At 40.5% G+C, this 24,797-nt stretch overlaps 1 protein-coding gene across 7 annotated transcripts; it reads left to right on the top strand.

Moving 5' to 3' along the window:
- On the top strand, positions 1 to 24,310 carry stx3b (syntaxin 3b). 7 transcript variants are annotated; one of them, XM_086020486.1, is made up of 12 exons: positions 3 to 482; positions 12,693 to 12,767; positions 12,855 to 12,954; positions 13,634 to 13,708; positions 13,791 to 13,861; positions 13,940 to 14,048; positions 14,130 to 14,203; positions 14,893 to 15,027; positions 16,456 to 16,566; positions 16,793 to 16,903; positions 21,522 to 21,641; positions 21,915 to 24,310. In XM_086020486.1, exons 1-11 carry the CDS (start codon positions 453 to 455, stop codon positions 21,609 to 21,611), a joined length of 981 nt encoding a protein of 326 aa, XP_085876612.1. In that variant the 5' UTR covers positions 3 to 452; the 3' UTR covers positions 21,612 to 21,641; positions 21,915 to 24,310. The 7 variants fall into 7 exon arrangements, 6 of the variants coding, with proteins under 6 accessions (XP_085876574.1, XP_085876594.1, XP_085876612.1 ...); XR_015084217.1 differs by lacking the exon at positions 16,793 to 16,903 and having other exon boundaries at positions 10 to 482; positions 21,915 to 23,682; positions 23,773 to 24,310; XM_086020468.1 differs by lacking the exons at positions 16,456 to 16,566; positions 21,522 to 21,641 and having other exon boundaries at positions 2 to 482; positions 23,602 to 23,682; positions 23,773 to 24,310.
- Positions 24,311 to 24,797: the final 487 nt, after the last annotated feature.

The raw sequence follows: 24,797 nt of genomic DNA on the forward strand, positions 1-24,797 counted from the left end.
ACCGGCAGCGCAGGTGGCTGTGGGCGCGGCTTCATCCTTGTGTTCGGGCATTTGTCTGCGCATGCGCGAGTGTGAAAAGTGCGTTTTAGAATGATTACCGGCGGAGGCCAGCGGAGAGATAGATTATACGGCTCCACGCAACTGTTGTTTTAATCCCCTGAGCGAGGAGATTTAGACAGGAGAAAACACTGGCTTCGAACCCAGCAGCCATATTGTATGGAAAAACGACGAGAGGACTCCGGTTTTCAGAAAAAAAGTACAGTCTTTGGTCCAACAAGCCTGACAAGACTTTTGAGGAGTTTAAATTCGCCTTCAAGGCCACTGGCGGTGGGTTTCATGTCGGCCAGCTAGCTTCGCCAGCTGGTTGAGGAGAAGAGACACCAAGGGGAGCGTTCTCAAATTATTTGGGCCCAATTACTTGTGTTCGAGGCGTTCAGTGAACACGCTGAAATATGAAGGACCGATTGGAGCAACTAAGAGCGGTGAGTTCTGAGAACGTTTTACTTCTACGTATCTCTTTTATCAACGACTCAAACCGCTGACCGACGTTATTGAAATAAATGGGGGATACAAACATTTTTTAAATATTTAAACGTATTAAAAGGATCTTCATTTAACATTTAGGTATCAAAAGTAACGTACGATTTAAAATGATGTGCAGTCAGTGTCATGTGTCCAGCAGACAAGATACAATTCAAATGCAGTACTAATTAGATTTCTTGTCATCAATTTGTATGTCACGTGACGTCATCTATATGGTGCTTCCTTAATCTTCTTTTGTGTTCATATCTGATTACCTAATGTCATTAGTGGGTAATCAAATTATATATTCGTATACGTACGTATAAATGAACGTACGTTTATTTGGTTTACGATTTGCCTGATATTTAATGCTTTACAGCCATCTGACGACACTTAATATCAGTTAAGGAGGTCACTTGACATGTCCCTTCCCGTTTGTGACTGTTAATTTCAAGCCAGGAAGAAGAGAATTTTACAATTATTACAGCACCTTTTAGGAAAGAAGATAGGGTTGGGCGATATGGGCAAAAAAAAAATTATCTCCATATTTTTTCAAAAAACTCTTAACGATAATTTGACGATATTCTACAAAAAATATTTAAAATCTGCACTTGCTTCACAGACCAATTGTGGATAGACAGCGTTTGTGAACAATATCTCTTATAAATTGCTAAATACAGCTTCTGCAAAACATATTCTACGACAATATTTAACAATAAAAAGGAAAAAATTATGTATAGACTTACATAGATTTTTGGGAATATTTATGTCATTTGAATGTCTGCTGTTATTCCATAATGATGTGACATTTTGAGCTGCAGTAGGTACTGATGTACCACTGGCAACTCCTAGCGGAATCAGAATGAGAAAAAGGTGTTAACTACAGCAATCAGAATGAGAAAAAAATGTATTTGATATGTGACGTGCGACTAAGTATTACCCAGCGAGAGAGAAAAAAAAGACGTTGACAACACCCATTTCTCATACATTGGCCAACGTACTCAGAATAAAGTTGAATAAGAAAACTGCAATTTACAGAAAAGTGCATTTTCCCACTCATTCATCGCTGTGATATGGAGACTTGTGATTTTATTCATGTTTGGGTGTATGCTGGCGTCACACTAATAAACCGTCGCAGTTTGTGCAACATGTCTGGGGAATACAGGCTAGTTATGAATGATGTGGACTAAAAGCGTGTAAACTGAATGTTAACCCATCATCCGGGATGTCATGTTTGACTTGCTCGCTAAAGTACTGAGTGTGTGACTGCTTGCGTGCGTTTATATTTTTTGGTTCAACTCGGCGACAGTTTTCTGAGTGTGTGTGTTTAACCTTTTGTTTAGCGTGCTTGCGCGGTCGCCATGTTTTCCTCCTAATCCATATGGCTCGTGGTGCAACAGAATTGCTCTTCACGGTGACCGTTTTGGCACATCTAACAATATTATTCCCACCGACGTCAGTCTTGTCAACTCCAAACCATTTACAGACTACGGACAACGTGGGCTCGCGCCTCGCTATAAATCCCCGCTAGACACTCCTCCATGAAATGAGGAGGAAACAGCTCCGCTGTAGTGTGGACAGAGTCACGTGACCGGGCCCTGCCCGCTGATTCGGCGAATGATTATGACTTCCTCCTCCTCTGCTGTCAATGCACACTGATTTTTCAGCATTTCCTCCAACTTTGCGGCCGACTCGCTTTGAAGCAGTATTAATACTCGATAATGTAAAATTACACAACGCGTAGGCAAGATTGACGATGATATTGATAACGATATATATCGCCCACCTCTAAAAGAAGAAAAAATATATGGTTCCACACCAAACGTGTCTTGAATGTGGATCCTTACTGCCTTTCTTTAGCATTCCCTTTCCTGAAAATATCGGTGACAGAATCATGAGACAATATAATACAGGGTGAGGCCAAATGTTATTGTATCTTGTACCAATTGGGGATGTGTTACCATAGCTACATCCAAGTCCATGCCAAATATTTGTTGTGTTTGAAGTTGTTCAGCTGTGGTATCACCCCAGGCTTCTATGTCTCCCACAGCCGGCCTGTTTTTCAGGGAAATGAAGAACAAATAGCGGCTGAGGCATGCTGGGAAGTTAATAGGTTTGACCTTATTGGAGCGCATATAGCTCTTCTAATTACTGTAACTCTTTTTCCATCCTCTGTCTTCAGCTCATGGTTTTATTACGTTTTATTACCAGTGCAATATTCTCTATCTTAATATGTTTACTCTCTGGCTGTGTATCGCTCATGTGGAATGCTTTGTGAGGTCACCTGACATTTACCTCTTCTGTCTTTTGCCCCTTTACCACGATTTGCCAATAAAGTGGACCCCCATTATTCGGGGCATAGCAACATCACTAAAGTTTGTAATTATCTTTACCTATATTTTAAGTACCTATAGTTTAAGCCATAAATATATGACAAAGTATGATCCAAAACCACATTAACACCATTTCAGATGCTTTTAACATCTTCAATTGCTTTACCCTTAAAAAAAAAAAAACACTAACCAGCTTACAGCAGGGGTGCCCACACTTTTTCAGCCTGAGAGCTACTTGTGACATGACAGCATCAAAATGACCTACTACCTACTAAAAATGCAAAACACATTACGTATTCATAAATGTATTGAGAATTATTTTATGTGTACCGTATATGCTAGTGTAGCTTGCATGACTGCATCAACCTATATAACACAATACACCAAAAAAAATGTTTTGTAATTACCTTACTTTGATGACTTGCACTGAATGGAATCAGCCAGGGACGCATAGTCCGAACAGTAGCTCCTGATAGGCAGCCTCAAGCAGATTTGCAGTAACAACAATCCGCCCATTCGCTCCATTCGGCGCGTATAAAACAAGTCCACTTTTTTGCACACTATGCTAATGCTAACAATATTGCTGTCTTGGTAAAGTTCAAGAACTGTAGAAAAAAAAAAACACGTCGCGTGAACAGGACTGTGTGGCTGTGTTTGACTGTGACGTAGTATGCCCGACGCTGATTGGCTGCCGCGAGGCGAAATGGCAAAAAAGGTTTACTTGTTTTATACGTGCCGAATGGAGCGAATGGGCGGATTTCCTGTGCTTCGCTCCGCGTCCCACCGCTCCAAATGCATCATTCGCGCCGCCCCGCACGCAACCGTGCCCACCCATGCGAACTACATTGACTCCAATTGAAACGCGCCGCCAGAAACGCTCCCAACGCAGTTGGTATGAACGTAGCAATACAGTAGTGAGGACAGATGATAGGATGGCGATATACCCACGATGCGTTTGCGATCGACGTGATGGGCTCTCCTGCACTGTACCGACTGGGACTTGTTTTTAGATACTAAAACACTGAATGTTTGGCTGCATAGTGAAGCGCAGGAGTTGTGCCGATGCTTGTGGGGCAGCCTGCGCTGGTACGAAAGTCCACTGATTCTTAGCCAGCTTGGTCGACGTAGCAGTTAAAGCTTCTGTGTTGACTGACCTGAAATTGCTAGATTCACTTAATGACTACACAAACTGGCGGTCGTAGATAGGCGCAGCGATGTTCTGCTGAGCTGTTGCTATGGATTCACTAGTTTTGATGCTGTGTTAGTCCTAGTTTGGGGAAACTGTTGTGAGCCAAAGCAGACACGGACACCTCTGTTACAATGTTCCTCTCACGCTGACTGACTGTTATATTTGTAATAGTATTGGCCATGAAAGAGAAACCTAATGTCAAAATAAGTGAATTAGCGAATGCTGAATTGCAAATATGTGGGGGGGGTGTTCTTTCATGACAAAGGTCAGCATTTAATGTCACGCACAACTTGGAATCTCTGTTACACATGACGTCATATGAGATGTCAGCATATATGCTGAGTGAATATCAAACTATTAACTTCTGGGAAACATTTTTTTCCCCCTATGAATTTTTGTGGCTTTTTTGAGATACTTGCAGTATCCTAAAATTAAGACCAGGGTGAACAAGTACAATAAGTACTGTACATAGCTGAAAGCTCATGAGAAACACTCTCTCATTCAAAGCAGTTTCGACTCCAGCATCACCATCCACATCCCTCATCATCATCTTCAGCTTTACGCTTTTGTATTTGTCATTAGTCAATATTTTATTTTATTTTTTAAATTTTCACAAGAACAGTGTTTAACTTAATTGCACAATTGCATGCCAGTTTAAAATGTAAAAACATTATTTAAATAGCCTGTACGATTAATTAAACAGTGCTGCTTGGCCTAAGACCATTCTGGCTTCTTCTCAATCATACAGGCATTTCAAATCCTGCTATCAGAATGTGCTGCTACATTAACACATAACACGCTGTGGGATTATGTTACCACACTACTCTGAGTCTCACGCCTTATGTCGTTGTGGCATTCTTGCCCCTGACATGTCCCGTGATCGCCGTATCTTGCCGTTGCGTCATGTCCTTTCCACGGTTTATGGAGAGAAAGGTCTTGACAGTTTAGCACATTTTAAAGAGTTTTGGAGAAGATAAGGGATATAACTGCATTGTAGTGGAAGTATGTGCTTATATCAGACATCAGTGATAAGCCTCAGCTCAGCTATGGCTGTAAAAAAAAGACAAGCACTACAGAAAATGATGCGATGGACTACTGATAGAATACTGATAGGTGTTTGGGGTTTTATTATTTTTCGAAGCAACTGTGCATCAATACTACTACTGTATCATCTAATACTGTTGTCATGATACCAAATTTTTTACCTCAATTCGATACTAACAAAACGTACTCCATACTTGATACCGATTTTGATACCACTGTGGAAAAAAAAAATCACCTTATTGAACATTTTTAGGTTGAATTTTTAAATGGGTAAAGCTCATCAATTCAACAATCAAGATATCTTTGTAACAGTGCAAACAAATGCAATTTTATTGTCTTACATTTTTGTAAACATCAACTCATTCACTGCCAGACATTTTTAGACACTCTTTTATCCTAACGTTTGAAAAAAAATAGAAAAAAAATATAAATTCCGGGGATTGAATGGCTGGACTGTGAAATTGGAACAAATTGGAACTCTATTTGTGGAACAAGCTTTATTTGCGGATGTACTGCTTTATCAGACCATGTGTAATGCTTAAGAACTTAAAACTTCTCCGTGTGGCCTTGTCTCTGTCTGTTAAGAACAGTACAACATATTATGCGTATGATGGAGACAAATAAGCTTTACTAAAAGTGCCACGATGGGCGTAAAAATCGACAAAGCTAACCGTTAGCTTTAGTGTTGCGGATATTTTCTCAGGTAGCGTTTAGCGCCAATGTCGCCAAGCAGTTATTTGTTGTTTCAACTCGATATACGCTCACTAGTAACCATACACGATAATACCCACCTGTTTCATTTTTTCAGAGAGTTTGGGGTGTCTATTTTTCACGTTTGGCCACATTTGTCGCGCTACTTGACTTGTTGGGGACTGCCTTGTAACACTGCTTGCTTAGTTTGATAAGTTTTGGTTTTGCCTGTCGGAGGTGGTCTGAGGCTTATTGTGAAGGGATTGGAGGAAGTAGCTTCTTCTTTGTCTATTTCCCGCACACTGGTGTACACAGCAACACTATTGGCGTCTGGAAGGACGGTGCGTGTCAGCGTAATAAGAATGAGGCTGTGAGAATGAAAAGTATCGATACCAAAGTCATTGAATATCTTGAATCGATACTTGCTTTAATATCGATTAATATTAAGCTGTCCATTTTTTTGACAACCCTACTCAATACTTAAAATTGAGTCCTTGAATAAGCAAGAATTAGTTGTACCTACCTATCCACCAGTGACTTGCGTTTGTTGTGTACTGTACATCATCTGCTTCCTGACTTCATTTTGCTGAGTGAATGGTAGTGGAAGGAAGTTAGCGCTTGCTCTTATCAAGCTCGTTCACGCCACAGACTGTACTCCTTTGGGTTTCATATTCTGGGAATTACTTGCTGAGGCAACAAGAAAAGAAAAACTTGTCACTGCCTGAATCTGTCCACAGTTGTCACAGTGGGGCCATTATGAAACGCAGAAATTTGCAATGCAAATTAGAGTTCATGTGTTGAACGTGAAAGGTGTTAAAACATAAATATCCGATAAGGGTGGACTTCATTTTACTAAGAAATTACAAATAATAAAAGGAGACAGGTCAGCTCTATTCACATTTCATTGTCTATATAGATTTATTTTTTTGTTAAATCCCATCTTTTTATGTACTTGTTGACATTGTGAAACAAATGTGACTTCTAATATGAACGGAGTACATTTAAGGTAACACCTCTGTGCACGAAATACAACTTCACATGTTGCAGTGCTTATGGAAGTAAATAGGGTAGTGCATGTGAGGGCTCACCTCATTTCTCTATTTGCAACTTTCTAAATCCTCATTTCTCGCTCCTCTGTATACCTGTTAGCGCCTCCCACCAGAAATCCCATCGAGGCAACTTGGTGATTGACAGAGGAGCAAGGTGTGGTGATGTGAGGGAGAAGTGTCGGTAAAACCGGCCCAAATCCAGATGTCAGGTGGTGAGGCACTGCAAGGAACTAGTTGCATATTTGATGTGGTTTAACCAAATGTCAGAGTGGAGTCTTGAGGCAAGATTTTAACATTTCTACAGAGAGAGCCACTCTAATTTCCTTGCAGAAGGCATTCCAGAGTATTGGAGTCCAAATACTGTAGAGCAGGGGTGTCAAACAAATTTTTGTCACTGGCCACATCATAGTTATGGTGTCCCTCGGAGGGCCATTACGACTGTGAAATGCACAATCGCTTTATATTATCACATATACACAAATTGATGGATAGCTAGTTTTGAAATCAGAAGCCAATAAATAGTTTATTCGTCTCTTTTCAGTTTGTTTTAAGGGAGGGATTGGTAACAAATGTTTGCAATATCTCATATGTAGTGTTAAAAGTGAAGACAATTTGAAAGAAACATGTCAAGTCAACATAAATGATTTGCCTTGGCGGGCCACCTAAAATGATGTCACGGGCCGGATCTGGCCCCATCGCCCTTAAGTTTGATACCTGTGCTGTAGAGCAGTGTTTTACAACTTTTTTGAGTCAAGACACATTTATTTCATTGAAAGAATCCCGCGGCACACCAGCAGCTGAAATTGTGGGGAAAAAAAGCTCATTTTAACAAGATAAGTGTTATATTGTTTCTATAAGCATTTTTTAACATTGAAGAATGAAGTTATATTATAACGTCTTGAAATGGAATTAAATAAACACAATTTTATATTGATACTCAGTGTGAAACATGGGCCTGTTTGGATTAACATGCGTCACGAATTCGCTTGTCTCTAAGGCTACCTGCTGCTGCCACCTGCTGGTATGGAAGATTACTACAATGTATTAACGACATAATTGCGCTGCCAGGCGCTCGACCGCACAGGCACACAAATTAGATAATTCCCCACGGCACACCTGACAATATCTCGCGGCACACGGTTTGAAAAACACTGCTGTAGAGAATGCTTTGGAACCCACTGTCTTATTTTTTAGCTCACAGGGTCACCAGAAGACCAGTGTGTTGTGAGCGTAAGACTTGGGTTAGAACATGAGGCGCCACTAAGCCAGCAAGATAGAAAGATGCCAAGCCCCATATATTATTTTATGAGTAAGCAGGGTTTTTCCTGGCTCGGATTGAGGCAGAGGTGGTACCATCCTGACCATGCGTCATGATGTGCACGTATTTTGTAAATTCAACTGACTCGCTTTCTTTTACAGGGAACATACTTTGAGTTAAGAGTTCCAATAAGAATAACTATTATCACGTAAAAGAATTAATTTACTAGAGACACAATTTTTAAAGTGTTACTGCAAAGAGCCCCATTATACATATGGGTACACATAAAATAGACCAGCATATGAGGTCACAAGATATGATAGTTTTGCTGTGTATTTGTGCTGGTGTAGCTGTTTTTCTTTCTTTTTTTTTTTTTTTGTGTGGCGTTGCCATTACATTCAACAAAAACTGTGTTATGGTAGGCAGCACTACTTAACGTTTTTTCTCCCTCGATCTCATTTGCATCAAAGTGCATGGGTGAGATGCATGTACCTCACCTTGTACCTCGCTTGCCGACTATAATCTGTTCAATCGTCCGAACAAGCCCTTTATCAGGCATGCAACAGCGTGCCCATATTTGGAAGTGCTGACGTAGCGGCCGACCAGGAAGTCAAAAGGGAGGATTTTCCTACTCATTTACAAAATGCATCCAAAGAAAGCCCAGTCTTTGCTCATTTTAAAAAGGAAAATCAAGAGGAGACAAGATGTATCTTTCAGGGTTACTACAGTAAATGCACTTGATTCATCAAGGTTTCCTCCATTGTCTTCATGCCGTAAATGTCTTGCCAGCCCCTCTATTGGAAAAGCTTTCTGACTTCATAACGGTGCCGCTGTAAAGTAGAATATATTTAAATCTGAGGGGATTTGCCGTCGTGCCAGACGTCCGAGTACGCGCAGCGCCGCCCAGCAACGCTCCATTTTGTGGTGCCGCCTCTCATCACATTCACAATGAATGGAGTTAACAACGGCGCACTGCAAGTTGACAGTCAAAATGGCATTAGCAGAAAAAGAGCCTTAAGAGCCGCATGAAATTGTGAAAAGAGCTGCATGCAGCGTGCGGGTTAGCCAGGCCTGATTTAGCGCTTCCAACGCTGCAACTGCAGTTAAAAAATGTTGCTGCCGCAAAGGAACATCAATTGCGCTGTGTGGAGCAATATCAATCGCTCTGGCGAGATGCGGGCACCAAATTACCTGAAAGCAGCCGCTTTGCAATTTTGAATGCAGGAAAAACCCTGGTAAGTAACTAAACTTTAAAATCACCTGACCGGAAGTCAGTGCAAGGTGAGCAGTATAGAGATAATGTGACTGTCTAGTCTAGTTCTCGTAGTACACCCGGGACTTGTTGCTGTCCTGTGAACATTTTGTCATTGTTTTTACTATTTTCCCATTAATGCGAGGTCTGTAATATGGAAACCCCATTAATGTAAAAATGAAAAAAAAATGGACACATTTTACAGGACAGCGATGATTTGTATTTATTATTTTGTTTTAAATTATATCGCAAATGTTTCGTTGAAACTGAAAATTTGCTTTGGGGACATCGTAAAAAAAGGAGCATTATGTTCCAAAATAGGTAATTAAAAATAAATGCATTTTTCATGGGTGACTGGTTAGCATGTCCACCTCACAGTGCAAAGGTAGTGGGTTCGAATCCGGCCCCGGCCTTCCTGTGTAGAATTTGCATGTTCTCCCTGTGCCTGCGTGGGTTTTCTCCGGGTACTACGGTTCCCCCCCCCCCCACCACATTCCAAAAACATGCACGGAGGTTAATTGAACACTCTAAATTGTCCATAGATTTGATTGTGTGTGCGAATGTTTGTGTTTCTCTGTGTGCCCTGCGATTGGCTGGAAACGCATTCAGGGTGTACCCCGCCTACTGCCCGAAGACGGCTGGGATAGGCTCCAGCACGCCCGCGACCCTCGTGAGGATAAGCGGTTTGGATAATGGATGGATGGATGGATGTATTTTTCAAGCATTATTTTGTGTTATGTAATCCTACAAAGAAGACCTCAACGAATTATAAACCGTTTAATCATGACCACTTATTTGAAATAAAGTTTTAACATTTATATTCTGGGGACAGAAAAGTCACCTATAGCTAGGAATGACCCATTCACACATATGGACGTAGAGTCTTGAAATAACCAACAATGCATGGTTTTTCGAGGGTGGGACGAAGCTGGAGTGGCTGGAAAAAGCGCATGTAAGCATGTCTTGCTGATCATCTAAGATTGCTGTCAATTTTTGAAACACAGTATGTGTTTCTAGGTGTCTGGAGAAGGCTGCATGATTATAATTGAGATTGTAGGAAAGCATATTCTACTCAGCAATATCAGCATCTCTTATTTCCGTCTACATGATTTTTCTGCATGGAGAAGACCCACGTGAGTGTACACCAATTGCATTTAAACCCCTGTGGCAGGGTTTGACTATTATTGACTACTTGTTAAATGGGTTGATCCCTGCTACCTTTGCATGTAATTCATCAACATTGCAGAAAGCTGTGTGTGCAACCTGCTGCACCATCTGTGTTTACTGACCTTGTGACTTTTTTTTTTAAGTGCACAAAATGTGTTTGGTGTGATCAGGGTCAGACTGGTGTTTCTGCTGCAAGGCTGCTAATGACTCTTTCCACATAGCTTCAGCAAAGTAATGTTTGTAAAGGTGCTCTGTGTAACCCAGGGGTCTCCAGACTTGGCCTCAAGGGCTAGAAAACGGCCTGGTTTCCATCTCACGCTGCTGCAACACACCTGATTCAAAAGATCATGATCGTTGTCAAGCTTCTTCAGAGCTTGCTGATGAGCTGATCATTTAAATCAGGGGTGTTGCAGCAAGGAGGGCTGGAAAACAGGCAGGAAAGCGGACCCTGAAGAGTTAACCTGATGATTATTTTTTTCAATTAATATATCGCAACATGAAAAAATACATGACTGATGCATCTGATTTATTGTTTGGACATTTTATAATTGCTTTTATACATGTTATAACATAACATGGACTAGTATCTCCATATTTAATTATTAAATGTCATACTTTATTGTAGAGAGCTCATACGTGTCCCTTCCAGAATGCTTTAGTGACCCACACTGCCCTCTCACCCCCATACTGTGTTGACAGACATTCGTTGTACAATATGTTGTTTAGATAAGTACAGTATATAAGATTCTGGGCTGCAAGCACGGGTGAAGTTGCTGGTGCCGGTGAAGCTGCTCGGTTTGCCTCGCTGTTGTAGGGGAAGACTAAGGCTAGGTGCACACTAGGGATGTCACTACATCCAAATGTCACAATACGATAATATCATGATATGAATTTCACGATACGATAATTATGACGATATTGTGGGGAGGTTGCCGGTATATAAAAAAGCTCACTATACTGTGTAAAAGCCCACAATATTATAAAAAATAAATAAATAAAAAATACATCACAATATTCTGTTTTTGTACATAACAGAATTCACAAAGAAATAGGCTTGGCCAGTCATGGGCTCCTACTGGCGATTAGCGTGTAGTTGATGAAATAGTTAATAGAAAATTCATTTCTGCAGTGCTCTGACATTTCTATTACTGCGCCGTTTTAAAACAGCTGATAGGGTTCCTCATTCACCCCCCAGGCCCCCTCCCCCAAGTGGGAAATACAATTTCCAACTTCCCCCTTCATTTTCTAAACTTAATTTACAATCTCGTCTGTGTACATTGGAGTTGTTTGCAACTACTTTGGCCTCAGGTGACTTTGCTCAACAGGATGTCTCTAACAGCGCTGCGTGTTCTACTTAGGTGGCTGGATTGTAATCTACTTCTTGCTAAAAGGAAAGCTGACTGACTAATGGTGCTTGCTTTGAAAGTTTTAGAAAGAAAACTCATGTGCCGCCACAACAAAATGTACACACATGGCAATGAATCAAAATGAAGAAACAGGTTTATACAATGCTGCGTCTGAGATATCTTTTTGTATAATTAAGTTTTTATTTGCTTGGCCTCAAGAATACCTAGCCACCCATCAAGTGTGAAATTTCACAACCAAGCAATTATGTGAGCTGCCTATTTCGGAAAATGTGTCTGTAAGCAAGCCATTCAGATTTTTTTCTTGACTGTGACATCTCAAGTCGTTGATATCTAAAATACTGCCCTCACGTGGAGTTTCTCCACCAAACGTGCTGTATACGATGTAAATCGAAGCTATTATTGACCTGGCAGCAAAACTAGATGAAGATCCATTTTCGTTCTACAGAGGCGATGGCTGTGCTACACAGAAACCGTCAGAGCCGCGGTTAGATTGGCATTAGCTAACACCGTTAGCGTCTGATAAATAATCAATATATTGAACTTTATGGCGACGAGGGGAAGAGAGTCGGGGCGTGCGGGGGATATTTTGTGTTAAGTAATGTGTCCATTGCACCACTCAGTGTGGTTTGGTGATGAAAATCCCACCTGCACGAGTAAAAATACAACAAATGTGTTCACTGGTATCTATATAGATAGAAACTTGGGAGATGATATAATTTCATGGAATAACTGCACAAAATGTCTCATTTAATTAATGAAGTAATCACCACGCTTGCTTTGGCTTTCAAATGCTGACTCTTGTTCTGCTTTTGCGGATTCAGACATGCAATCAAGATGACGATGAAGTGGAGATCGCTATGGACAACGCGGCCTTTATGGATGAGTTCTTTTCCCAGGTGAGCTTTTGAAAATTCCAATCTCACTGCAAGTTGGTGCTTTCAGACGTTGGCTTACATACAGCTAACATGACTTGTATGTTTCAGATTGAGGACATCAGGAACAGCATCGACAAAATTGACGAGAATGTGGCTGTGGTCAAAAAACTTTTCTCAGTCATTCTGTCGGCTCCAACGTCAGATCAAAGTAAGACCTCTCAACACAGCAATTTCATGTTAATGCCATTTGGTTTTGCTTATCTGTCCTATTTATGCATGGTTAAATGATATATATATTTTTCAGTGTCTTGTCACTAATACTATACACACAAATTCACTCAATGGTCTCCTTATTAGACACACTTATATAATAAGAGTTAAGATCTGATTAGAGCAGCTCTATCAAAATTAAATGCTATAGTTTGTGTGTTGACATCGTTGAAATGGGTCTTATGTACGTGTAGTTATACTCGGCTCATTTAGCTAAATAAGAACTATTCTCAGTAGTAAGCACTGTATAGTAGTGATACAGTGTACTTCTAGTCCACAACCAAAGTATTTGCTGGATTAAACACTTAGTTTAATACCTCAGTTACAAAGGAGAATTTTCCTCTCCAAGAAGTCAGATTTTTTTTTTTTTTTTTTTTTTTTTTTGCTGTAGCTTTTGTACTGGATTTTTATAGACGGTGCAGGTATAACTGATGTTGTCTGGTGAGTGCTGTACATTACCTTGAGAATGCTGAAGGTTTTCTATACCCACACAAAAACACATTTGTTGATTCAATATTATTATAACCATAAATGTAGGGTGGCTTAAAAAGTGGTTGTTTTAAAGGTAAAGAAATTTGAGTTAAATGTACATTCATGTGTGTTTCTGTTCCTTTCAGAAACACAGGATGACTTGGAAGCAATCACCAATGACATCAAGAAAATGGCAAACAACGCCAGAAACAAACTCAAGAGTGAGCCGGGATCCTTCAGTATACACACATATTCATGGGAATACAAGTCAAACTTGTACGAGTAATCTGAATTTCTCTGCAGCCATCGAGAGGAATCTGGAGTCAGAAGAACAGGAGCGGGTGTCAGCTGACATGCGGATACGTAAATCCCAGGTTAAAAACATTATTTGATTTGGGGTTATCAATCTCTTTCCCCCACCCCCACAATCATTTTATGCTACTGTTTCCCAGCATGCAGTGTTGTCTCGGAAATTTGTGGAGGTCATGACCAAGTATAATGAAGCCCAGGTGGACTTCAGGGAGAGGAGTAAAGGACGCATTCAGAGACAACTAGAGATCAGTGAGTGATACTTTTCTAATGTCTATAAATAATCCGGGCATTAGGTTTAGTCTCAAACAATTAATTTGCTGTTTATTCCAGCTGGAAAGGCGACAACTGACGAAGAACTGGAGGAGATGTTGGAGAGCGGCAATGCTGCTGTGTTTACTGCAGGGGTGAGCGTGGTACTGTTATGTCTTGCACTTTGCCTTGCTCATTAATAAACTTCAGTCCAAGCTGTCGTGCCTCATTAAAACACAAAACAACTGGTTAATGTTTAACTTTGAATCCGGTCCAGTGAGCTCAAAAGTCATTTCCCATTGTCGAGCCTTGAATCCAGCCTGACCAAAAAGCCAATAAGCTGAGCATTATATTTAATCAATTCTCTACGGTGCACCTCAACTGATGCATGTATTGATCTTCACATGGGTGCATTATTTTTTTATTCTTTATTTTTTTGTACAATGACTGCTGCTTTCAAATATGCTACCTGTCGGAAATTGGACATGCCATTTAAGGCTGCTTGACTGCACTTATGCGCTCCCTGGAAACTTTGGTACGCCTACACACACTAATGAGATCCGGTACATGAACGTAAGAGGGGTATTTATTAAATTCATTGTTTATGTCAACATGGTATGTTTGTCTCAACGTGGGAAAAAATGGGGGGAAAAATACCTTTCAGAGTTCATTAACTTGAGGTTTTCAATCCACGGCATGTTTGAATGAATCAGAAAGAAATATAAAATATATAAAATCTCTGTGTGTTGTTAAATACCACTGGAGACCAACCCCGAGAAGGGATCACAATAAATGAATGCATTTGGACAAGTGTGTGTTCAAACCTTTTGCACTGACTCTGCAGATTGTGGACTCTGGCATTTCCAAACAAGCCTTGAGTGAGATTGAAGCCCGGCACAAAGACATTGTTCGTCTGGAAAGTAGCATCAAGGAGTTGCACGACATGTTTGTAGACATCGCCATGCTGGTAGAGAACCAGGTACGCCCATCTCCCCATCCACCCGTCCATCATGGCTCCCAATCATAAACCAGTCAGTAGTCACCTTCGCACTTTGCATTCATTGACTTCTTTCCCTCTGATTTGTGTGCACCCTGACTGCATTCAACTCGTTTCTGCTCTTCTTGTGCTGCCTGTGTTGATCTGACTGTCTTCCTTCTGTCTTTTCCAGCTCCATGAAAATGTCACTTTTCCTCTTACTGTCTTATATCACCTCCATCTCATCATCGCTCATCATTTATGGGTCAACATGAAAGCATTTTCTTAGGCCCATAGCATCAGAGTAGCTCTCAGGAATAGCCTTTGCAGCCATGAGTTTTTGTTTTGTTTTGTTTCTCATATAAATGGCACACATCTGGTATAATAGTGTATATTTGCTTGATCATCATGCTTTCTGAGGGGAAGTCTCTATTGAGGTAAGTGACACTTGATGTATGTCTTTCTAATTGCACTGTTTCTTTAAAAACGATTTTCTGTCTCTCTAACTTCAACAAGGATACAAGTACATTTAACCACCAAAAACCTCTACCATACTATATTGCTTATTTGCATTTAACCCCTCAAGTACAATACAGTGGTACAGATGAGTGACCCGACCTAAGTTTTACGAGGTATGAGGCGTTGTTCGGGATTTTTTTTTCAACTTCCAAGCATAAATTTGAGCACTGTATGGTGGCAGTAAACACAACTCGCTCCAGTGGCAAATAAAGTGAACAGTAAGCAAAAAATTAAGATTTTAGCTGTTCGTAGGTTTCAAGGAATTTCATTGCCATACCAAAAAATGCAATACCCGGTGTCTCATTAGACCAGTAAGTCAGGGGTATGTGGAGGGCAACGGGACGGGGGTGGGCGTCCACCGTGCCGTTGTGTCAGTCAGTACAGATGGAAACGGTTCAAGCACGAACTGCTGATTGTTTTAGAATACAGGTTTTGTTCGGAAATTAACAGGGAAGAACCGTGCTCTGCCTCTCAGAACACACGCACTGCTCTCTCAGAGTAGCGCACGGGCGTCAGAATGAATTTCCGGATGCGCCCATGTTGAAGCGCCATCTTGCTAGGATAGAGGGGCCATATACTTCCAGAACGATCCGTCCTTTCATGAAAAAATGTGGCTAAAGCGGTTTTATTCTGTACATTTTATGTAATTATGCCATTACTGTATGTTTTACTACAATATTACAGATTGCTGTTTCTTTTTCCCAATTAGAAATCAAATTTTTCGCGGCGGGTAGCTGGGGTGGATTAATGGCATTTCCATTCATTTCAATAGGGAAAGATCGTTTTAGGTGTGAGTGTTTTAAGTTAGACACATGGTCAATAAATGAATTCAACTCATATCTTAAGGCACCACTCTATCTGTTTTACTTGTTAATTGAACATTATCCAAGTGACCTACTTCTATTTTTCCAGGGTGACATAGTAGACAACATTGAGCAGAATGTTTCCAAGTCAGTGGACCACATCATGGTTGCTAAAGAGCAGACCAAAAAGGCTCTAAGGTACCAGACCAAAGCACGCAAGGTAATGTTATCCAGCCAACTGATTATCAGTTTGACCTCTGTTTTTTTTGTTCTCACTTTTTCTGACTGCCTGTTCTTTATGGCCCTACACACGCACACACGCAGACACGGGCCTAGCTACACACAGCAGCTACAATCCATTTATCTCAACGTGCCCCCTCTTATGTTATGTATTTATTATGTATTAATTAATTCATAATTGCTCTGGGCACCATGCACCACGAAAGGGGGGAATGATTGACAGGATTGAGAGCAACATGGACCAATCAGTGGGCTTCGTGGAGCGAGCAGTTGCAGACACTAAGAAAGCCGCAAAGTTTCAGCAGGAGGCCCGACGCGTGAGTTATCACCGTGGAAATCAGTGGTTCTGTTTCCCAAAAGCAGGAACTCGTTTTATTTTGTCACCTCAAACTGTGACCTGACGAGGCCTCAACGTTTCAGCGCTCTTTTTCTGTAGTCGCCCGACAACGATGGTGAAATGAAAGCAGCCATATAGTACAGCGCAACAATAAAGCTTAAGTTGAAAATGTGGTCACGCAATAGAGTAGTATTCAAACACGCTGTGTTGTTTGAATTGAGACTAAATGAAGACTGTTATTATAAGGAAGAATTCGGCTCATTTCGTCCGAGTGAGATCCAATACAAGAGCTGTGTTACAAATTCTGCCTTAATAATAAGAAAAATGTTACATTTTAATTGGTTCAGTCAGAGAGGGTTTTTTTTTGGGTGATTTGGGGGGTGTTGCTGTTGTTGCAGTTTGTAATTCCACTACAAGCTGTTTCTAATACTTTTTACTATAGTTTTGATGGGTGAAAAAGTAGTGGGCAGGATGACTAAAAGAAAAATAATGACTGACTCCACTAAACTTGGAGTCACATGTCCAGGAACACACTGCACTTTTACAACTTTGTAACCACCAAAGTTTATTTGCATTATTTTCCCACGTGGAAATTCATTATTAATTATACCGAGCTAATAAACCCCAAAATATGACTTTAAAAAACGCTTTTAGACATTCAATATGTTTTCCACGAAAAACTGGGGGTAAATTGGGACCCTCCCCCCAAAATAACATACAAATATTTTAAATAGTTTCAAAATTTAAAAACAAATGATAGAATATGCGTGTACCCGTTTATAACCGTTTCCTTAAAAAAACCATCCTGTCAATACAAGAAAATGCAAAGAAATCAAATTCCGCTTGAAGCATGCTTTTGGGAGATCAGTACCCTTCCCTGGACCCTCACTGTAATCCTGCCTGTTCCTCTGTGATCCAACCACCCCAACCACAGCAGAACTAAATCTAAAACACATACTTGAACATGCGCGCACACACACACAGACACACACATGCTCTTTTCTATACTTTTGGTTCTCTCTTTGTCCGCTTGTGTGTTTTTAAGAGTTTCTATTGACCTGCCAAGGTAAGTCAGCATTGGTGACAAAAATTGATTAATTGCTGTAGTCAACATTAGTAATGTTTATTTTAATGCCTATTTTGACAGCAAGTGAAATGTAACTTGTATTTGATGTCGCTAACAAGCTCTGATGGGAGTTTTGATATGGACTGTGTAGTTCTGTAAGAAGGATGAGCGATAAACTCAAAGTTCATCTTGTGGAACTGACCCACTTCCTTCTGTTGACTTCAGTTTATGAGTGCACTCACTATCATGGATGCTGTGTTCACAGTATGTGTATAATCTTTATACCGTATTTCCTCTAATTGTTGGCAGGTGGTGTGTATTTACTGAATTGCAAAAATTATCAGGTTGTGGATTAGATGTTTATTATATTTACGCTACATTGTTATGATGGGTAGATAGTAGGGGTGTAACGGTACTCTAAGTCACATTTCGTTTCGGTTCGGTTACTTGAAAACTTCGGTTCTGTATATTTTCTGTACAAAAAAAGATTTGTTTTTTAAAAATATGTTTATTTTGAAAAGATGACAAGTAAATGGTACATGTTTTTAAAAAATAAATAAATAAAAGCGAACCATTCGGGTGACATTCTAAGAAATTACACCAGAATAAAAAATACACTAACAATAAAGATCTCTTAATTTTGTAAATTATTAAGACACTGAAATCTTTAAACACTCAGCAAAGTATAAAAGTGTTCTGCACAATAGTTGGATTTATTGACATCAAACGTGATCTCATCATGATCACCTCCACAAAATCAAAAATACCGTGGCGATTGCTCCTCCACTTTCACAAGGTGAAGCGGACAAGAGCACGAGCTTTACGCCCCCCTCTTCCCTCCCCGGCTAAAGGTAGGATAATAGGACGGCTAATAGCAACAACTAGCTTCAGGTCGTTAAAACAAAAGGTGTTAGCACAACAACATTAGCTCCTTACTCTACGTCCAGCCTGCGTCGATCTTCATGTCGCGGGTTTGCCTCCCAAGCAGTCGCCAGGACACCGCTTGCAGCCGCCAGAGAGTGAGTTAAGCCCTCATCGATCAAGTGTCAATGTTCAGCGAACAAAAAGTTCCAGCGAGGCTGACTCCACAACCGAGTGTGGCCGCATTGGAATGTACCTTTTCGGCTGTTTAGGTTCCAAATTGGACAGCGTGTTGTCAGTCGAAAAACTGGGGCCATTCCTCATCCAAATAAACGTGCACGTCTCATTTCCACTTCAGTCTCTGTAAATATCCTGACTGGTGTTTAATGCCTTGCCCATCCTAACCGTGATCAGCAAAGAAGCAGTGTTTTTTTTTTGTTTTGTTTTTTTAAAGCAAAGAAGCAGTGTGCGCTGGTCCCAGCCTATGTAGCTCTGATCACTTCCACATTTCCTCATTCTCATATAAATCAGCCATGGAGAGGTTAATACCTTTGATATGTTGAAGTGGGCATTAGTAGAGATGTCCACATAAATTTTGGTGCCAATTGATCGCCGTTTTTTGGATGTTATAAGCAATGAAAATACAATGATATCCAATGGAGAGTTTGGAATCGGTTACTCCCGTGACTCCGGCCGAACAGGGATAGAACGCTAGGGGGCGCGGCCATTCTCCTCATTAACAAAGGGCGTTATTCATGGAGTCACTTATTTCCTAATTTCTCCCAAATTGATTGATAAAATAAAAAATGACAACTGTTTTTATTTTCCTGATCAAAACATATATAAAATGAACTTGTTAGTGAAAACATGGCCATCCCGGACCCACCGTCCCTTTAACTCTTCACTGCTACAATAAATAAACTATAAGATACAAGAACTTTTAACTATTTACAATTCACCTTTAACAAATTTAGACTGAAACAACACCAAATGCCTGAAAAACACCCAAAAAATATAAATTAGAATGTGTAAAACAATAAGAAAAAGATCAGCAGTCTCTAGTAGAGCCATCAATATAATTAAAATGAGTCCAAATTTGGCTCCTTCTCCTGTTTTCACTCATTTCTTTTTTACTTTTATTTCTTTTTATCATCAGTTTTGCGCTCTCGCTCCTCTCTTGACCCGTTCGTGTGCTCACTGTGCTGTGTACCAGGCTGCCGCCCCTCCCCCCTCTGCTCAGCACACTAAGCAGCGCGGACACAGAGACGACACCACACATATTGACCAATCATGTGCGCCTTCAAGAGAAAAAAAAAGCGTCTCCAAGGGAGCTGGCACCTGATTGTTGGGGAGCCGGCTCTCGTCGTTCACTTCAAAGAGCCGGCTCCTAGAGCCGTTACGTTCTCGAACGACGCAAGCCTAGAGAGAAGCGGCGGAGAATGAAGAACAGAGCTGTTGTACTTTGTTTTTGGCTAAAAATACTGCTTGCTGCCTCGTCTAAGAAACATTCAAAGTCGGATGATGTCGTTTTAAGTGCTATTATGATAGACGTGCTAGCTACAGCATAGCCGCCGATCTCATATAGCAATGTCGGCACACAGCTTTGGGACTTATACATGGACCTTTCCCCATCGGCGATTTTAACAGGATAGATAGAATGTTCCCAAACAGGAGACGGCAGTGTACGGGGGACCTTCGAGCTCTGGCTTGTTTGCGTATGCCATTATAATGCCATTCATCCATGCATTTATGATTTATCACGGCTTCTGGCGTCCTGGCTCCTCTTTAGTGCCTCCGCCCTCCTCCCCCGCGTGCAACAGTCAATAGCACCCATGGGTAAACTCGCGCTAATAAGTGGACCGAACCGAACATGCCCTACCGAAACGTATTAATACACCCACGTGTACTGTTACACCCCTAGTAGATAGATATTGTCAGAGCAGCAATACACATACAGTATACTCTCACATTAATAATATAGACTGTAACACTTTGACATGATGGCACTGGTAATGGCAGCAGCAGTGTGTGAGATCGTATGTACGGATGGTCTGTTTTAGTCACTACTAACTTATTTTCCCTCCAGTACACACACTCAACACAAGCAACTTTTAAAATTGTTAAGAATGAAGAGACCTTTGTGTCATTGTGCTTTTTGGATATGATTTGAATGAATGAGCCATTGATCGTAGTATGCAAAATGGTGTCGATCGTCTGTGACAATTAACTCTGAATGGCTGTTTGCTGGTGAGTCAGTGCATGAGATTGAAGTAGACTATTCGATAGTACACAAAAGCAAATAAAATGCCATTTTATAAATTAAGATCAGCAAAAGGTTGCTTTTTACTTCAACTTGTTCTTGTTTGATTATGAATGTGATGGGCATTGTTCTGGATGTGTGAAATTTGTGAATATTATTGCATGAAACCATGACTGTGGCACCTATGATTAAAAAAATGACGGATGCACACACGGCCACCACTGGCCAGCCCTCACTGAGGACAGGCCAGCTAGTAGAACGGAGGCCATTATCTGAGGAAATACGGTATGTCTACTGTACTGTGCAATCGCCAAAAAACATAGATTGTGACACACTCAAATAACAACCATGCTGGATGGCACTGGATGGTGGAAAGTTCTCTTGAAGGGTCCCATCTGTACTTCCCAACAGAGATTGGTGCACGTAGCGCTGATTGTTCTGGTCTTGCTGGCCGTGCTAGCTCTCATAATCGGGTTGTCAGTGGGTCTGACGCGCAGCTGACGAGATGTTTGAGTAAGACGATTGCTAAGGGTGAGTAACTCGGGAACAAATAACCTCTCACAAAGGGTGTAGGTGTTCAGCCTTCTTTTGAAAGGGCTTTGCATGAGTTTGCTGTCCCACTAAGGCTTTGTGTGTAGATAACTTACTGTATGTGTTTGTGGTGTGACGCTTGGGCGGATGGGTGTTGTCTTCTCCCACTGAGTCGAGCTAACAAACAAAGAGGTGGTTATGGCGACTGTGTTTCCCCTCCTGTGCAACTGGAGACTTTCACCTTGCACTAATTCTTGTTCTCCCTCTTTGTAGAAGATGATCATTATCTGTCTCATCTGTGCGGTGCTTATTGTCATCCTCCTCGCCGTCATCCTGTCACAGACTCTATAGCAGGACCTCGGTCATCATGATCACCTTCACTCCATCCATCACCCACGTGCAAAACCAAAGGAAAGACTTTTAGAGCGCTGTACCTCATGTACTTCTTCTCGTTCATTGTCTCGTTGAACATCTGGAGGAACAGCTTGTGATGTAGAATGTTTATGATCTTAATTCTCTGAGGCTAAAGACTGTTCGTTCCGCTTCAAATGAAGACACAAGACTGAACCTGGTGATGGACCACAATGTAGCGCTACTCCAGTGTCTTTTTCATTTCATCATTCAAGTGGTGGGAAATGACTTAATACGCAATAGGTTGAGGACCTGACTCTCCGCTCGAAGAACGTCACCTCCCTCATCTTATTTTTACTTGCATGCCTTCTATGAGCCTTTGACACATTTCACAATGTACTGGAAATTGAAAGGTTCTTGGGAGTTTTGGCACTTTCATATTGTTGCTATAATTGAGCTCTGTTGTAAATATTCCGTTATTATGAATAGTCAGGTTATCTCTTTGTTTGTCGCCAGCCTCGAGCCCTGAATATGCCTGTTTAACTGAAAAGTCAGTGCACATGTGAAGTCCTTGCTCCTCATTGTAGGTGATGAGCAAACAAGCATGACATCATACAAAAATATTTTTAATGAAAGATTTTAATGCCAAGGGCAGGTAGTACCACAAGTAATTATGGTACTCAAAATGTTTGTGAATTTTTGCTTGTTGATGGATGTGTTGCTAATAAAGTTGCACCAACATAATGGACACAATTCAAAGCTGTAGCTTGGCTGGTGGCTTCTTTTTACCAACGAGTTGTTTTATTCAGATAAGTTCATAATTTTGAGCAAATAATTGCCAAACAAATAAAATATATCAAATATTCCTACCATCGTACTTAATCCAAAGATCACATATTGTTTTCAGAATTGTAGTTATTTGTTCATCCCATACATAACAGTGTAGGTACTGTGAGACAACACTTGAAATAAATCTGATCTTAAGTTTTATTGCGGGAGTTTGATAGTCAGATTGCAATGTTTTTTTGTTTTATTAGCAAAAATAATCAATAAATTCTGAGACTTCTTATTTTCAAGTCTCACATGAAGACTTTCTTTACATTGGGCCTGCTCAGTGACTGCAATCCATGAGTCCAACCCTTGCACAGTGTGTTCAAGAGCCACTGCCATTGAAAGACATACAGTATTTACATGTGGACTGCGGCGTGAATGGTGCCTTTAAGAAAGAAAAAACTACAAAAGAAAAAGCCATCTTTCCTGTAACAAGGGGACAAAATGATTTGATTGTCCATAGTTTTATGTTCAGAAGTCCATAATTTCAATGCAAATGAGAATTTTCTGTGTATGTCTGGTTGAATTGGTGTTCCCTTGTAATCTGGTGCCATCTGGTTCATTTGTTGATAAATGTGAATCATCACTTTTCAAAGGATAAGGAAATGTCGACAAAGAGGTAAGTTCTTTATTCCTTTTTCTGCTTTTTCTGAGATCACACGTTTTATACACAGACACGTACACTTTCTTTCCTTTGGTTTTCCTTATCCCCACTCAGTGTGCCGCACGCCTTTTAAGTTGACAAAGATTGAATAATTATTTTGTCCCGTGTCTACAGAAAAAGATGATGATAACTTTGTGCTGTGCCATCATTGGAATCGTGGTGTTCTCCTATCTCTACAGTTTCTTCTCTTAAAAGGTACCATTTATAAAAAACAAATGATTAAAGGAAAAAAAAAGTGTCTAAATATACAATGTTTTTGTCTTGTGTGTGTGGTGTTTGCTTCAGAGGATTTCGCCAAGTAAAACAAACGTTTCCTTACCCTAATTGAATTGAGTGATTATAATTGTGTCCCTGTTTTCTTCTGTACTTCATTCCCCCTTGATATATTTGATTTTAACTATTTTATTGCTGTATGAATCATAATGATGTGATGTTTTTGACGCGCTGCACCACACCACCCCCTGGTGGTAATGTTAAAAGGCTTCAACTTTAACCCTTTTAACATTACAACGTTAAACCGTATGAAATGTTTTCCAAGCGTTCCAAAATTGTGTTGGAGATTAAGTTTTACTTAATACTTATTACTTTTGTAGGATTTAACAGGCAGACTACACGCGTTCAAATGACTATTCGGATAGAAGTAGTATTTTAAGACTTGTTTGATGTCACAAATGTCATGATTCGTGTGTGATTGTTTTGTGCGTGCGTGCTCTCAAAATGCGTGTACAGTAATTTTTTTTTCGTCTTGAGTTGTCACTCACTCCCTGGCTGCCTGTCAACCCAGAAACGCTTGTTATGTAATAAACGATAGCTGTGCGTTGTACCAGCTGGTGTACGTGTCGTTTCTTCGGCTAACTGGATTTATATATTTGTATATATACCTCTCAATATTTTCTAAACATTATTCGCTTGTTTCTCTGTCCAAATCAATATCGTGGAATATTACACTTTGAAGGAACATAGTGTATCTATCTACCTTCTTTTTACCCCTCTTCCGAGTTGCAAGAAGAGAACAACCCTGAGCGTCATCATAGAGGGGCGTGGTTTAGATAATGGCGCGCTCGATTTTAACGTACAACTGTTCAAGCGGGGAGCCACTTATTTTATACAATAATACTGTACAATTACTTTTCCTAAAGTTGATCAATCTAAATGATTTTTTTTACATCTCATTAAATGAGTGGTTAGTTCGTTGGGGTTGAAAGTGTGGTACCACCAGCGGTTGCAGAATCACTGAATTTAATATAAAAACTGCATAAAATAATTCAGAAGTTTCAGGTGAGGGGATTTTAATGTTGATCATTATGATG

Source organism: Filicampus tigris, chromosome 2 (assembly GCF_054856515.1).
Source record: "Filicampus tigris isolate MCC_2025a chromosome 2, RoL_Ftig_1.0, whole genome shotgun sequence".
Taxonomy (NCBI): domain Eukaryota; kingdom Metazoa; phylum Chordata; class Actinopteri; order Syngnathiformes; family Syngnathidae; genus Filicampus; species Filicampus tigris.